The sequence below is a fragment of the Penicillium cataractarum genome, assembly GCF_028827025.1.
Source record: "Penicillium cataractarum strain IBT 29864 chromosome Unknown utg000008l, whole genome shotgun sequence".
Taxonomy (NCBI): domain Eukaryota; kingdom Fungi; phylum Ascomycota; class Eurotiomycetes; order Eurotiales; family Aspergillaceae; genus Penicillium; species Penicillium cataractarum.
Window position 1 is genome coordinate 3178813 of NW_026622744.1, and position 16592 is coordinate 3195404.

The following is a 16592-nucleotide window of genomic DNA, read 5'->3' on the forward strand; positions in this document are numbered from 1 at the left end:
TTCCCACAAAGCCACATTTAAACCTCTGTTCCCACCCTTCACAAGCTGATTCATTTGCTGCCATTTCTTGAGCACCAGATATTGCCAGAAATTCCCCACTTGAAGGTGTGGATTAGGGCTCTCTATGGATGTATCATCCAAATGCGGAGGTGATGTTACTGTAGATCTACGGGGAGCGGACGGGTCTTGTTTCACATGGTGGCCAATTTCTACTGCTCTGAGAAGCTATGAATAAAGCATGGTAATAGATTTTGGGACAGGAATATTGATGGCCTCACAAAGCTTCACCACACACATTCAGGCCCCATCATTTGATTGATAATTGACTACATCGTAAGTGAAAGATCCTAAGAATTTGCATGGCAAGGGGAATCCGACAATTTGTATCCTGTGGCAGGCTTAGAAGGATGTATGCCGATGGGAGCAGTCGTAGCTAAAAATAAAATAACCTGAGAACTGAAGCGTTCACGTTTCGGCATCGCTGCTCTTTTTCCTGTTATAATCCAATCGTTCCCACTTCATCGCCAACCCACAGAGGAGACAGATTGTACCTCCGGCCACCACCACATAAAACTCCCGTCCAATCACCTCGGCCACGGCATCAATCCCAAGAGAACGAACCTCCGGGTTGCCGGACTGCCACACTGCTGACGATACACCTGCAAGCGCTTCACGCAGGTCTTTTTCTGAGTACCCGCTATCCCCAATGGCGTCTGTCAGCAGGCTGTATCCAACATTCTGGTAAATAGAGCCGGCAACCGCCAGAGCAATTACAATTCCACCCATTTGTGCCATGTTGAACATGACCGCGCTGTCGACACGATCGCGTGGGTTCTTGTTTATCACATTCGAAATACCGACCCCGTGCTGGAACGAACAGCCAAGACCGATGCCAATGAGTGCTTCCAGGCCTAACACCTGGGATTCGGAGACACTAGGACTCAGGGTGCCAGCCATAGCACCGGCCCCCGCGGCAGTTGCAATGCCCGCGACGATGTAGATCAAGTTATAACGGCCAAAGACCGGGAGCAACCCCCCGACGAGCATGACCACGGTGATGAAAACTAGAACAAAAGGAAGAAGGCGGATAGTTTGCCCCATGGCATCGTGGCCGTGAGCAAATGCGAAGAAGAGTGGCATGTAGTAGAGTGTGATGGCATACGAAGCACCCGCACAGCCAGACGCGATCCAGAGTGGAAGCAGATCAACTCGGCCGAGTAAGTGAATGGGGATGGCGCGTTGCTCAGAAGTCGTGCCAATGCACCAATATTGTTGGACGACCCATCCAATCAGAACCACCCCGAAAATCACCCAGACTGTGATGGATGCGCCAGACCCCCAGTGCCACACAGGACCGGAGAACTCCAGTGCAAGGGCAAATAGTGCCGGGGCCGCCATGTTGAACGCAATGCCGATGGGGTCTATCGCCATCAACCTGGAGAGCAACGAACTGTCTGGCCCTAGGTATTTGCGAGGAAGGCAGATAATGGCAAGTGCAAGACTGAGACCCGCCCAAGGTAGGTTCATGTAGAAAGCCCACCTCCAGGTAGTGTGTCTGTTCGAGGCAAGAGCGGACCCTATAGGACCTCCAAGAACAAGACCCACAGCCCACGTTGCGCTCAGAAGACCGAATAGACGAGGAGTCTCATCGGGCGTGGCAAAGACGGCAACAAATGTCAAGTTGCTATGTTACTGTGAGATCTATGAGCCTACCAACATCAGGAGGAGATCGTAACAGACCTTTGGTAAACGACAGCACCACCGACACCCATGATGACCCGGCCAACTATGACCGCAGGGAGATCGGATGCTGCACCAGCTACAGCAGCACCAGCCATAAAGATCACAACATTAGCAATATAGATCCATTTCAGGTCGACACAATACATGATCTTCCGGGAGAAGGACAAAACAGCAAACATAGCAAGACTGAAGGACAGGCCGATCCATGGCAGAAGCGTAATGTTGCCGAAGGCCTTGTAAAGGGCGGGCTGGATGTTGGCCACATTGCTCACATCATAGCCTAAACAACGGCATTTTCAGATTAACAATTTGGGGTACGCCTGGTGTTATGGGCTCGACCGACCATTAATGAGGGTTGTCAGAACGAGGACTGTAAGAGTTCCCTTCCACTTCCAGTCCGGAATGTGGCTTCGAGGATGAGTCTCTGACGACAATGAGGTCTCGTATTTGCCTGAAGATGACATCGTGATATTGGTGATAAAATACAGGCCTTGACAATTAAGGAGCTAATAGGTATGCGCCAGCAGAAAGCACTGGGAATAAGGGAAGGGCGGTTCTTGTAGATACAGATGACCTTTCCATATGGACCCCAAGGGGGAGCCGATGTGGGACACGCAGCGCATTATATTCCATTCAGTGGCAGTTCTAATGCAATAGAGACAGGGATACTAATTAGTTCGTTCGTTGTACTCGTCAATATCTATTTTAAATCTGATCCTAGCCCTTATTGTTTCCAAATTGCCCTGACCCGCTACCCACTCAAGAAGACATCTAAGCTAGAGCGGTGGTCTTGAAAGAATGATATCATTTGCATCGCGCCAGGACAGTTATTCCAGCGCTAAGTCTCTGTTTTGTTTTCCAGGCGAGGACACCTGGCACCATAGAGACACTGCACAGCCCCGAGAAGTTTCACGGTCGACATGCCAAGAGAAATGTTAGTTGCGCTAAATGGGCAGCCAAGATCGTTAGAGACTGTCTGATTAGGCAATATGTACCGCTCACGGTAGGTGGGGGTATTGGGTAGAGTGGCAGTCGCAGGGCATTATTAAGGCGTTCCATCATCTTATCTTTCAAGGATTAGGGGCCTGTTGGTTTTTAAGCTAAATTTGGACTGAAATATGGTTGATACACTACTGGGAAAAATATCGTCTGGGAATTTCTGAATAATTAGTTACAGCAGGGTTTGTTACGCCAATGTTGGGACAGAATACTGCCGATGAATTCACTCGCCGATGCCTTTTGGCCCCTTTTGTCACTTGGGTATATAGATATAGAATTATTAGGCTTATTCAATTCTCCTGCTTCATGTCGGCCAGACACCTCTTCTTCTTCACCTCTCACAGTATGTCCGACTCAAAAGCGTATCTCAACACCTCATCTTCCAGTACCCCTAACAGTGTCCTCATGCAAAGCTGGTTAGTTCCAGCCATTTTGGTACTCGCCGTCGCGGGGCCTCTGCTTCTCTCCGTCTATTCCACTTGGCGTCATGCCCAGAGAGCTCGCAGAATAGGCTGTAGAGAAGCACCTCTCTATCCCAGCCAGGACCCTTTCGGTATTTCCACCCTTCTCGAAAACCTTGAAGCCGCGCGACAGAAGCTGCTCCCACAACTAGCTGAGAGGCGGATGGCTTTCCTATCCCGTCAGCATGACAGATACGTTTCTACCTTTCGTATATGCCAGGCTGGTCGGGAGAACCTGTTGACGGCAGATCCCAAGAATATCCAGGCTATGCTGGCGACTCAATTTAAGGAATTCGGTTTAGGTGATGTGCGTCGCAATGTAGCTAATCCTGTTGTTGGTCATGGAATCGTGAGTCTTTCCCCCGTGCCGAAGTGACACTTTTCTCTTGGGATGCGTGGTTGAGGAGGCTGACTGACAGCCCTAGTTTACTGCGGATGGCGAGAGTTGGTTGCGTTCCCGATCACTGCTACGGCCCCAATTTACGCGGGATCAGATGAGCAATCTTGACAGGGAAGAACGCCATGTTCAGAATGCGTTGCGTGCCATTCCGATACTGTCTGATGGTTGGTCCTCTGCAGTGGATATTCAAGCCATTTTCTTCCGTCTTACCCTTGATTCGGCCACAGAGTTCCTCTACGGTAAAAGCTGTGATAGTCAGAATGCTGCTCTGCAAAAGGAAGTGGGACAGGCCTCTGATGATACCTTTCTCTACGGGTTTGACCGGTGCATGTGGTATCTCGCAGAGCGACTCCGGTTTGAGCGGCTCTACTGGGTCATCTACGGTCGAGAGTTTCGGAAGTGCATCAACATTGTGCACTCCTTCGTGGACGAATATGTTCACTCTGCGCTGAAGCAGGCGCAGGAGCAAGAAGATGAAGACCAGGGCGCCGAAAAGCTTAAATCGCAATACATATTCCTCAAAGCCTTGACTAGTACTACTAAAGACCCCGTCAGGTTGCGCGATGAATCTCTAAACGTCCTACTGGCAGGCCGTGACACAACAGCTTCTCTACTGAGCTGGACGATCCTCCTTCTCGCACGACACCCGCACATCTTCGCAAGACTTCGAATGGATATCCTCGAACAATTCGGTACTTACGACCAGCCACTTAACATGGACTTTGCGTCATTGAAATCCTGTCAGTACCTTCAGCACTTTCTCAATGAAACCCTTCGTCTCTACCCGATTGTGCCCTTCAACCGCCGTTCCGCAATCAAGGATACTACACTCCCTCGTGGCGGTGGGAAAGACGGTAGCTCCCCCATCTACATTCAGAAGGGCCGTACCGTCATGTATAGCACCTACATCCTCCACCGTCGAAAAGATATCTGGGGGGAGGATGCTGAAATCTTCAATCCGGACCGGTGGCTCGGCCGGAAGGTCACCTGGGAGTACATTCCGTTCAATGGGGGACCCAGAACATGTATTGGACAGCAGTTTGCTTTGATGAGGTCTAGTTATGTTCTGGTGAGATTGTTGCAGAAGTTTGATAAGATTGAGGATGTGCACTCCGAGAGAGAGATTCGTTACGGCGTTTCACTTACTTCTTGTCCAGCTGATCCCGTGACAGTGAGATTACATCAGGCGTCGATGGAGGCTTGAATTCGAGCAGGATTTGGGTTGGCAATATTGAATATTTTTATGATTACGATATTTCTGTACGTTGGAATAGTTTACAAGAATGTATTTCTTGCATAGGGGAATTTACGAAGGATCTGCACATGGTACATACTAATCTACGGGCATTTCCGGGGCAGTCACATTACGAAAGTATTGTGCGCTAGTTCTTCCAGCATTAAAATAACAGAAATTCTAGTACTAAGCACAGGCTATGTTTAAAAAATAGTGGGTGCTTTATAATATGGTCTATTTATAGTCTACTTGTTCTAAGTAGCCATACAGAAGGGGCTTCACTTAGGCTAATAAAACCTTTGGGTCCACTCCTTCTTCTTCTTCTTCTTCTTCTTCTTCTTCTTCTTCTATCTCTAGCCTTAGGAATTTTTATGCTCCTAGGATAGTATTTACTTACATCTCTCGCCTTTAAGGTAGCTATCGGTGGCTCTTATCTATTAACATGATTTAATAAAGCGGGTCTGAGTGTAAACGGGATGTGTTCCGATATAGCATACTTCTATATCTGTTTACTATCCCTATCCCTAGCTTTCCAATCGGTGACGAGGTAACCCATTGCTAAGTATAGATACATCTAGCCGGATAACATTGAACCTTATATATAGGCACTGAATAAGGACTTACGTATACCGTTGACTCTGATGGGATCCTTTCTCTTGTGAATCAATAGCAGCCAGCCTCCCACATCAGGCTCGTCTTAGCCTAGCACTGCTCCCTTAACCCCTTACCTGCCTACTGCGGCTCCCCAAAAAAGGCTCAATAGTTTAGTTGGCCCCTCTACTGTTAAAATTTCTACCCATGTATGACTAAGGTAGGTTGGCGAGGTTATCTAAGTGAACCACCCCATGAAACTATAGCGCCCACCGTACTAACGCCTTCTTTCCTCATATTGCTCGAGGTGGAGCAACTCAGTATCATTGGACCGAATCTAATACTGGCCGTGTGAAAGGCTAGCAAAGCTTCCTCACTAAATATTACATAGACGAACTGTAAATTCTTTGCAAAACCGACATCACCATCACGGTAGTACATGCTTAATGGCAGCCCTGAGTATGTGCGGATGAAATGCTGTGGGATTGGTATCTACTTTGGATTATCTGTCCATTATATTTGGAATAATCATAAGTTTGTATACTTTTCACCATCAACTGCGCTAATTCCCCATGAGATAAGCAGAGCCGTGAAGTCGCGGAAACTTCTAATAACTGATGACTAGCTTTTCCCCATTAGCCTTAGCCTAAACTATATAAGATGCAGAATCGGCTACATTAAGATATAAAAACCATATGCTTTTTTATATAGTTGTGAGATTAAGGTTTGTATGGGCTTCTCGCTGCCATCAACCTTAAATGTGACCCACGTGGCCACGACTGTCTCAAAAGGATGGATTTCTCGCTCCTTAGTGAGCCCAAGTTTTATATTTACGGAAATCGACCTGCTCCGTAGTGATGTAAACGCCCAGAGACCAATATATTTGATGGCGACATGTCTACGACGAAGACTTGGTCATGGAAACACCTATTAGTCATAGGCACGACATTCCATGGGAGAAGTTGGAATCCCTCCTTAGTTATATCACTGAAAATTATCCAAGAGCTCCCCATATTTATAATAAGGTCACCGGGCTTAACAAGAGTTCGCTATCCCTCACGGGAGCAGTACACGAATTAACCGAATTGAAGCCGCTTCTTAACCAAGGGTGAAACAATCACGAATTATATAAGTTTGAATTGAGATTGCTCTTCAAGACTAAAGTAGGCTGCCAGCAACTAGCTTACTGTCTCTCAGAGGAAAATAGACTAAATCGATAAAGGTGACTGTCATCTTCCTTTCTCTGTCGGTGGGCACACTATTTTCGCTGTACCTTTCTACGGTATGATACCTCATAGACATCATAGTAGTCGTGATTCCATCAGTCACATCATTGGATATCCCTTTATTTATCACGAAAAGATCTGGGGTTTCAAATCTAAACGATTCGGAGGAAGACTAATGGTTTAGAAGCTTGGTAAGATCAATTATAGTAGAGTGCTGACAGTAAAATTCCTTGTTAAATCACAAACCAGTAAAAAGAAAATAAACCAAAAAATTATCAACGGAAGCAAGAACATCCACGATGATCAATCAGTAAAAGTCAAGTCTGCCATGTCCCGATGAACAAGGCGAACATGCGCATTGTATTTGTCCCTGCGCCCAAAAGTCTTCTTGCACCTAGGTGCGGGACATTTGAGAGAGTCTGGGGCGAGGTGGGTCGATTAGATGTGTCGCCAAAGACTACTCTTGACCCCGAATGTACCATCGTATATACACCCTTCCCATTTGCATTTGAAAATTTCAGGTTCGCTCGAGCTAGAATGACGCCTTGTAGAGTGTTAGATAGACTTAATAATCAAGTAGCTATTATGATTAAGGGAGCAAGCTTACTTAGTTATCTTTGTCTTCTGAAGAGTGTAGGCTGTCTGCTCCTGGGGACTTATGTTCTGGTCGACTATCGTTTCCCGAATTTGACCAGTTGAATTGCTGGTAGTAATGGGAGTAGCAGCAGCAGTATCTTCAAATTGAGAGTCTTGAGTCTTGGTGTGGCCCAGGCTCATCATGCACGAGGGGTTTTCAGTGTGAAAAGAGTCAGTCAAGGTAGTCCCATGACTAGCCAGCGGGATGTCGTTCACCGTCGGCCATGTAAAAAGACGAGGATCGAGTTGAGCCGGTGGGTAATACCATCCAAGAGTTGGATCAAACGGGGCCCACGAATGGTTAGGAAAAGGATATAATGGATTGGCATTCATAGACAGATTGTTACTCTCATGAATTGATACAAGAGGTGACATGTGGGCCAAGAGAGTTGCACTGGTAGCAGTAGGATCATGAAATGGGAACGTCATTATTGGAGGAATAAATTGGTAGAGAAGGAGGAATAATGAAGAATCTAGGAAAGCGCTATTTTAATATTTAGTCTAGTGGGGCTGCACTTGGGGAAAGTGCCTAAGTTTACAGGTTTCCAGGTATAAATGTGCTGTGATAACCGCATGTGGTAACACAACAGTTCCTGGCGGGGAGTCAGTCGCTGTGGCGCATGAATTTGCCGCGCTTCTCAGAATATATCAGTGCCTTTCTGCCCACCCAAACCGCTTCCGCGTTTGGGTGCGCCCGCAATCCTGACCTTTCCGCAATCCTGACCTTTTTCCCACAAGTACTCTTCTACTAGCCAATTCAACCACCAACCATGCCTAAATCTATTAATTTCAATGAATCTTGCATTGAAGAAGCATGCAAAATGGTCCTCTCCCAAAAGAAGCCGAATATCACTAAGATTGCGCGTGAATTCGGCGTCGATCGCAAGACCTTGACCAGACGCGTTGATGCGGCTAAATCGCCTATTACACCCACTAAATCGCTCAAAAATGTCCTGGAGCTATACCAGGAGAAAGCCCTGGTTAATTGGATAGTCCAAATGCATGGCTGGAACCTCCCACCTACCCCTGCGTTAATAGGCGTATGGGCAAATCGTACACTGGCCCGATCGGGTCAGCCCGACCGGCGGGTTGGTAAGAATTGGCTATACGCCTTTATAAAGCGCCTACCAAAGGATCTTGGTCTAGGCCCTGTGAAGCAGAAGACGAAGGAACTAAGGCGAATCTAAGCAGAGGATGTAGGACTTCTTTAGCACTGGTACGACCTACTAGGAACCGTTCTCTATAACGTTCCTGCTCGTCTAGTATATAACTTCGATGAATGCGGGTTTTAACCTGGTTAAGGCCGATATCGAAATGTTATTGGTGCTAAATCATCCTGCCCTGACCTTGCTGAATCTGAGAGAGGTGAAAATATTACTGCTTTAGAGTGTATTGCTGCAGACGGCTGGTGGATGGACCCTCTCTTTATATTCAAAGGGACTGGCCGGTATCAAATGGAAGCTTAGTTTTATGGCAGTGAGACCCTCTCACTAGATACAATGACGGCTATCTCTCCTAATGGCTGGATTTCTGATGAATTAGCCCTAGCCTGGCTAGGGTACTTTATCCAATTAACTGCCCATCGGGTAAATCGTGGTGAAAAGCGATATCTTATATTCGATGGTTATGGTGCGCATCTTACACTCGAATTCCTTTAAAAGTGTGAGGATAATGCGATTATCCCTTTTGCATTTCTACCACATTCAATATATCTCTGTCAACCTCTTGATGGAAAGCCCTTTTTAAATTATAAGCAGCAATTTCGGTTAATGAATAACGAGCTATCTTTCTGGGGCGGCGAGCCGTATGGGAAATCAGATTTCCTAGGGATAATTGGACTAATTCGCAAGAAGGCCTTTTCGTAACGAATTATCCGTGAATCCTTCAAAGACCGTGGGATCTATCCTGTTGATGGTACTAAGATTATGGCAGATCTTACTAAGTAATTGGTAATCCCTGACCTAATCGCACCAGACCTTCGCTTATGGTATTCGCATACACTATCACCACCACTAAATCTCTCGTCTTCTAGTGTTGAAAATAGCCCTCTAAAGTCTATTGAAGCACTAGTACGAAATCAGGATAAGATTACTAAATATCTTGATGAGGTGGATGATAAATTGAAGCGAAATATCACTAGGGTCTTATCCTATGCAAAAGGCGTGGCGGAAGAACTAGAGATGACGAGGGATACAATTCAGCGTATATAAGCCGCGTAACGGCTAAATCAACGTCGAAAGACTAAGCGATAGGTTAAATTGCTTAGCCAGACTGGTATATTGACTACACGCGATTCGAATCGATCGATTGTGACTAGGAAGGGGGAGGAATTAGCGAAGGAGGAAAGGAAGCTGGCTAGGCAGTTCAAGAAGCTGTATGGCTACACACCTACTAAGCGGTCAGAGGAGAGTATGCAAAGGGTAATTTTAAATGAGAGAGAAGCAAGAGAAGCAGGAGAGGTTTTTTTTATTGATAATTAGATAGTTAGGTGGTTAAATTTGACAATATCTATACCAAATGGTCAGGATTGCGGAAAGGTCAGGATTGCGGGCGCACCCATAAGCGAAAGCGGTGGGTGCGCAGTAAGGCACTGATATGTTCTTCCACAACGCTTCCTACAGTCACCAACCTAACTCGTAACTCGACATTGATATTGTAAATAATAATTCACGATATGTAAGTGATAATTTACCACAAAATTGGTAATTCGGACATGTTGTTTAGCCCCCGATCGAGTGACGTAACTGTATCTCTGGCGTTGATGCTTAGCCTAATCGCCATCTTATTCCACTGGAGGACAAAGTTAACGACAGGGGTACTTGATAGTTGATAACTTGCCCTCAGCCCCACATAAACCATCCAGACAATAATTGCAAAGATTATCATGATCATAGCGATAATTAAAGCATGGATATTCACATAAACATCTGGCGAAGAAAGATAAGTTTGGGAGATGGATGTGTATTTTATTTATAGACAAAGAAACTGGGCCTGTAATATATACAAGAGGCCGGATGGTGTAGTTGGTTATCACGTATCGTTAACACCGATAAGGTCCTGGGATCGAACCCCAGTCTGGTCATTCCTTTTTTGTTATTTTTGATCCTAATCGTGTCAATGTAAGGTGTAATAAAAAGATAATCTGGTTTTTTTAAAGTAAAAATCAGATCTGGTGGGGTTTAGACCCTATAGAAAGAAGTGGAATTTATAAGGAATCCGGGAAGTGGTTATTCCATATCCTTGCGACCCTGTGGAGGTTTTCACTGCATCTGACTTACGAATACCCAGTTATAATAATCCGACATCATCCCTATATCATGGAGTCAAAGACTGGGCTATTGATAACCCTTTTGGTCGACGGATATTACATTTAGGGTCTGATGGCTGACCCAAACCCCAATTGAGCGTAGTAGTAATCTCTTTTGGACTCCGAACTAAAACCCTTCGGTCGACTGAGATGCTGCCATTATAGTAGTCCGTTCGGGGTCTGACACCCAGATTGAGCTTAGTATCTATCTCTTTAGACTCCGAATCAAGATTTTTGAATCACCATCGTAGTGAATATTCCTACTGCCCACTTTCCTCCGAGCATCCCTTCTCGCTTTCATTCCTTATGAACTACTATTCACTTTCAACTGCTAAAATGTTCAGAAGACTGCTCCATACTACTCATCAGTTTTTCCAACGATCACCCCCTATATGGATATGGTCTACTCTGGTAGCTGTGACCAATGCCCAGAATCGTCGCCTCAGACGAGACGTTAATTACCTCGAACAAGAAAATTGCCACCTCCGAAAGGCACTATCGCTTACCATCGATGCGAAAGATAAGCCTGGATCGCAAGAATGCCCCGACTCGGCGTTTTGAAAGCACACTGATACTGGTTCCTCTGAATTGCCTTTCTACTATATAATTTCTCTACGCACGAAATGGGCCTTACGTGCATGTCAGTATACGACATTTACTTGACTTCGCTACCTTAGATTCGAAATTCGTGTCATTACAATTTACCAAACGGAGCATACCACGCTTGTTACAGAGACTTTCAATTAACATACCTGAGCATTAAAAGGTTCTATTCTAAGCAAATATCAGCCTGTATAGAATTCTTCGGTGCAAGAGTAGCTTTTCGACATAATGCCCCGAAATGTAGACGCCTTGTCTTCTAAGTACCTGGATCCCGCCATCGTTACGCCATGGTTCCCACTCCAGGCCCTAATATTAGAGCAGTGTCTGAATCTAGTTTATTATCACGAAGTACCTCGTATAGTTTGAATGAAAATCTATAAAAGTCGTCCAAGGCCAGCTGTTATAGCTGACTGGGCTCTTGGTCTGATCTAAAACCGATTCTGGTCAAGAAAATAGCTTCATTCTCGATTAACGACAGGTTTGTTTGGAGTATTTACATTGGAGTGCATTTGTTACCGAGAAGCCAAATAAACCTGAATATTAACAAGATCGAGTGCGGTAGATCGAGTCCTAATAAGCCGAGTTCACATCTAAGCGGGTTGTCGCTATACCATCACCAAGGATTTTCGCCAGAATGCTCCTCTTAAGACATTTCCTCCATCAATGTATGTCAAATTACTCTCAAAGGCGCTTCAAAGGGTGCAGGCGGCACGTCAGGTTGCAGCTTGATTATGGGCAGCCAAAGCCTCCTGCGGAACAGATTTGGTATCAACAAAAAGGTCATGAAGTAAGTTCATTACGGGACCCTGGACGAAGGAATGGAAAGTACTGACTGAGATCAGCTTCTGGTGGTCAATCCGGTTGAAATTCCGCAGATCGATGCCGATCTTGATCTTATCAAGCAGTCTTTGGATCAGAAGGCCATTCCGAAACAGACTCCATCAAAGGAAGATATTTTCGATAAGCTCCCGTATGAGCTTCGGCATGATATTTTCAAGCTCCTTCCTGCTGGTTCTATTCTTGCTTTAAAGGCTGCATCATGGGCGATGCATCTTACGACTTTTTCAGCTGACTTTTGGAGAGAGAAGTTAAGTGCTGAGATGCCGTGGCTATGGGAGATTCACGATATCAATATTTTTCAATCGCAAAAATCGGAGGATAGAGCGTCCGGGCTGCTTTTGGATATCCAGAAGAAGAGTGCTTATACATCTGAGAATGATGATTTTATTCTGGGACTCGCCAATCGGAGAAGAATTTGGGGAGTCTGTGAGCAGATTAGGGCTCGGTACTTGGAAAGCCTTGCTGGTATCTCTGATTCAGAGAGCTAGGTTTCTCACAGAATTTAGTGACATCGAATCGGTCTTTTTATACAATATATCCGCGCTAATAGCGTATATCAAATCCCTGCAAATACCATATTACCGTCATGAAAGTTGATATCCTAGATCCATTAGTGATCATCATCAGTGGAGTATAAAACCATTAAATCACACTATCACCCTATTAACCTAGCTCATAAAGCCTTGTTCCCAAACTGGAACTCCAAACACTAAACATTCTCATCCTCCTTAACCTGCTCAAAAACCTCCAAAAACGTCTCAGGCTCATCCGCCCCTTCCACCGAATACTTACCCTGAATGGAAAAATACGGCACCCCAGTAACCAACCGTCTCGACGCAGTCTTGGCCTCAGAATCAACCTCAGCCCCTCCCTCCTCCGAATCCAATAGCTTCTTCACCTCCTCCCGGTCCAATCCCGCCTCAACACCAGCCTCCAGCAATACCCGTGGATCAGTAATATTCTTCTCATCCTCAAAGTACGCGCGGAACAATTTCTCCGCAACGCGGGTTTGTAAACCGCCAACCACCGGAGAGCCAGCGCCAGCGCCAGAAGCAGAAGGAGGTGCAGGCACATTCGAATTCGCACGCTTAGCCTCCTCTACCTCCCCCCGCATACCAAAGCAAACGATGCGAATCACGCGTTTTCCCCGTATTCCCACCAAAATTAAACTTGATACCCTCGCCCTCGCCCACGGCAGAGAGACGGGAGAAGATAGCCGCCGCGCTCGGGCCCGAATTTCACGGCGTACATTTCGGCTTTGTTGACGCCCGGGAATTCGGGGGATGCAGGGTTTAGGTAGAATGCGTTCCAGGTGAGAGTGAAGGTGTCTTGGGGGTTTTTGCTTGTGTGGGCTGTTATTGCGCGGGAGAGGCGTCTGTATCCGACGTAGCACCACTGGAGGGGGGATTAGTATGGAGGGTACAGATGGAGATAAAGATGGAGAGCGGGAGGTGACGTACGGGACAGATGGTGTCAGAGATGATCTGGATCTTGAAGTTGGTCATGATGTGATGTGTTTGTGTTTTGGGTAGATAGATGGGGAGGATTGGGGGAGGAGGAGTGAAGAAGAGGAGAATACGAGAGGGGCAATGAGATCTAACTAGTACTTTTGGAGGCCACTAGGTTTTTTGGTTTAAGCTCTGAAATTGCGTGTTCGAGGCTGCTTATAGATCGCCGCGGCTGCAACGGCTGTCGATTTGTCAGCAGCGGCTGATGGATCCACCCGAGTTTATTTTCAGACGAGGTTTTTATCATTTTGTGCAGAATATCTCTCTTTGGGATTAAGTTGCACGGAGAAGCTGTCATGTCAGGTGGAGGCTTGCGTTAATCCTGCTGCAGGCTGATATGCATATTTTTGAATATATTTGCTCAACTAGTAATACAACAAGCCGCAATACGGCTACTCGAGAGATTTGTCCATTACCGAGGACAATCTCAAATTGGTCCTTCAAGAACATCAATGTGTACAGTACCGACTAGCGGCCTGTAATCCGGATACAAAGAACACATTTACTCCGTCTTGGCATGCAACGAAGGCGATTTCAATAAGCCAAACACCGCCACGGCCACGACAGACATAGCCAAACCACCAACGGTATAGGCTGCTTCACGCCCAGCCCACCAGAACAGCGTGCAGAACAAGATCGGTCCAGCCGCACGTCCTGCCTGACCCCAGCCACGGAGTCGACCCATGACAGCACCGCGATCAGCATCCCGGGCCTCGAAGCTGCCCAGGCTGTTCAGACCTGTGACTACGGTCGCGCTCGTCACGGCCAATAAACCGCCCGCGGCGTAAAGGCCTGATGGCGAGGAGACGCGCGCTAGACAGAAGAATGATAGCGTGCAGGCGACGACTCCAGCTCGTACCGTGACCAATGGAGGTAGACGGCGGACAAGCGTGCCCTGGAGAAGTGATGCAATCAGACCCATCAAGGAAAGGAGGCGGCCGTTCAAAGCCGCCGGGCTAGCCGTAGTTGTTCCGGCGTAGAGTGTCGCCGTCAAGAACGGCAAAGAGAACTCCAGGCCGGAAAACGGCAGGAGGAACAGGAAGTGGACAGCATTGAGAAGAGCCGGGTTATTCGTATATCCTCGAGACTTCTCAATCTTCGCCTCACTCTTCTTCCCTCCGTCAGACTCGGTGCCCTCCTCCCGTTCCAACGTCGTAAGCCGCGGATGCGTCTCCGGCAAACAAGCCCACAAATAAACCGTTTCCACAAAGATCAACACCAGCGAAACAAGCGCAGCAGTAATAAACGGATTCGCCGCAACAATCTCCACCGAACTCAACGCCGCCCCGAGCATCGGCCCAAACGTAAACGCAATACTAAAACAAGCGCCGACCAGCGCCATCGACGCGCCCCGACGCGTTTCATCCGTGACATCCGCGACGATCGCATTAGCCAGTTGAACATTCGCCTCGCTCAGCCCGCCAACGACCCGACTAGCCAGGAAGGTGCGGAAGTCCGTTGCAGACACCCACAGCGCGACGCTGCAGATGTTCCCGACCATTGCGGTTAATAGGGCGCGGCGACGACCATGACGGTCGGAGAGGTGGCCGATGATCGGGGCGGCGATGGCTTGGAGGAGGGAGAAGAGGGAGCCTAGGGCTCCGCCGAGGAGGACGATGTCGTAGCGTGAGTCGATGGGGCGGGCGAAGGCGTTTTTGTAGGCGTTTAGGTAGTGGAAGATGCGGTTGAGAAGGGAGGTTGAGGATGGGTCTTGGGCGCGGTAGAAGGCGAGGAGGGAGGGGAATAAGGGGAGGATGAATGTGAAGGAGATCTAGGCGTTGGTTGGTGGGGGGGTTAGCGTTTGCTCTGGAAGTGCGCGGAATTGGCTTGAGATGGAGGGGGATCATACGAGGTCCAGTAGAAGTGAGATCATCAATACTTTGAGGACCTGTTTTCGTTGGGCGCCAGCGATAGCCATGGTTTTAGCTGGCGCCGTGGTAAGGCGAGTAATAGAACGAGTTATTGAGGGGTGGAGAGGGTGGAGAGGGTGGAGAGGGTGGGTGAAGGAGAGAAAGAGGACAAGTTTAGTTGACAGATATGACGAAGCAAAGTAAACAGGAGCCCAGCCCGAGGTGGAGTCCCCGCCAAGCGGAACGCCATCGTTTAGCCGGATCTGATATGTTTGGACTGGTCAACCTCGTCAACAGCACCGTACCAGCGCTTGCAAAATCCGAAGTATATATTGTACCTACCAGATCAACTTTTGGCAGACAAGTTGATCACAACTCACTAGGGCCTTGAGAAATATTCAAAGCTATCACGACTCACTTTGCCTCTTAATTGCCCTATACACTGGCTCCTCATAAGATCAGAACGAATACCGTGAGCCCTGGAAATATCTATATTACACATATATGGGGAAAGTATGAGAAAGTAGGCCCATATTGGTTTTAGCAGTTAAAAAAACCCTATGGGTGGTGGAATAGGGCGACCGGAAGATGTTGCGAATGCGGTATTGTTTCTCGCGAGCCCAAGAGCCTCCTCTATCAGCGGTACAAACCTCATAGTGGATAGAGCACTCATATATGGAGTTCAGGTGTAACCTACTCACAAACAAACTCAAATTGGATTCTTTATACGGTAAACTATTCACGTTTGACGACAAATCTATGTATTCGGAGTAACCCAACGTCTTCAGTATGAGATCCTAGTATCGAGTCCGCTTACATCTCATTCCCAATGCCAGTTATATCCAACTCTAACAACGAGATAGACACAGCAGGTGCATCACATCTCGGGAAGTAGGTCTGTAGAGATGCTTTCTGTCTTATGAGAACATTATAAATTGGGTCCCAATTCATCATCAGGACGGGCGCGTGGAGGGAGATCTCCACATTGAAGGGCCCGGGCGCAGAAGTAGAAGGGTGGCTCGGTGGTGATTGCAATATGTGCTGAATTACTGTGGTAAACAGGAGCCATACGTTAAGCATCAAAAATCCGTCGCAATGAACTTCCAGTCAACCAAATTTTGAGTTTCATGAATGCGAAGTAGAGAAATGAGGCGATGACCTAACATATGTGCAGCCATAGGAGACAGATATGAT

At 47.1% G+C, this 16592-nt stretch overlaps 6 protein-coding genes across 6 annotated transcripts; 3 read left to right on the top strand and 3 right to left on the bottom strand.

Moving 5' to 3' along the window:
* Positions 1-465: 465 nt before the first annotated feature.
* Positions 466-2207, bottom strand: N7496_010290 (Major facilitator superfamily domain general substrate transporter; the record flags this gene model as incomplete). The annotated part of the gene is made up of 3 exons (XM_056703203.1): positions 466-1684; positions 1741-2023; positions 2087-2207. 3 exons carry the CDS (start codon positions 2205-2207, stop codon positions 466-468), a joined length of 1623 nt encoding a protein of 540 aa, XP_056552203.1.
* Positions 2208-3087: 880 nt separating this feature from the next.
* Positions 3088-4807, top strand: N7496_010291 (cytochrome P450; the record flags this gene model as incomplete). The annotated part of the gene is made up of 2 exons (XM_056703204.1): positions 3088-3552; positions 3629-4807. 2 exons carry the CDS (start codon positions 3088-3090, stop codon positions 4805-4807), a joined length of 1644 nt encoding a protein of 547 aa, XP_056552204.1.
* A 3304-nt stretch (positions 4808-8111) lies between these two features.
* Positions 8112-8477, top strand: N7496_010292 (DNA-binding domain-containing protein; the record flags this gene model as incomplete). The annotated part of the gene is made up of 1 exon (XM_056703205.1): positions 8112-8477. The coding sequence occupies one exon, from the start codon at positions 8112-8114 to the stop codon at positions 8475-8477; it is 366 nt and encodes a 121-aa protein (XP_056552205.1).
* A 3390-nt stretch (positions 8478-11867) lies between these two features.
* N7496_010293 (uncharacterized protein) lies at positions 11868-12528 on the top strand (the record flags this gene model as incomplete). Its single annotated transcript, XM_056703206.1, has 2 exons — positions 11868-11987; positions 12043-12528. The coding sequence occupies 2 exons, from the start codon at positions 11868-11870 to the stop codon at positions 12526-12528; spliced, it is 606 nt and encodes a 201-aa protein (XP_056552206.1).
* Positions 12529-12749: 221 nt separating this feature from the next.
* Positions 12750-13545, bottom strand: N7496_010294 (DsbA family oxidoreductase; the record flags this gene model as incomplete). The annotated part of the gene is made up of 3 exons (XM_056703207.1): positions 12750-13138; positions 13234-13435; positions 13501-13545. 3 exons carry the CDS (start codon positions 13543-13545, stop codon positions 12750-12752), a joined length of 636 nt encoding a protein of 211 aa, XP_056552207.1.
* A 505-nt stretch (positions 13546-14050) lies between these two features.
* On the bottom strand, positions 14051-15466 carry N7496_010295 (putative tetracycline transporter; the record flags this gene model as incomplete). The annotated part of the gene is made up of 2 exons (XM_056703208.1): positions 14051-15319; positions 15398-15466. The coding sequence occupies 2 exons, from the start codon at positions 15464-15466 to the stop codon at positions 14051-14053; spliced, it is 1338 nt and encodes a 445-aa protein (XP_056552208.1).
* Between the last annotated feature and the right edge of the window lie 1126 nt (positions 15467-16592).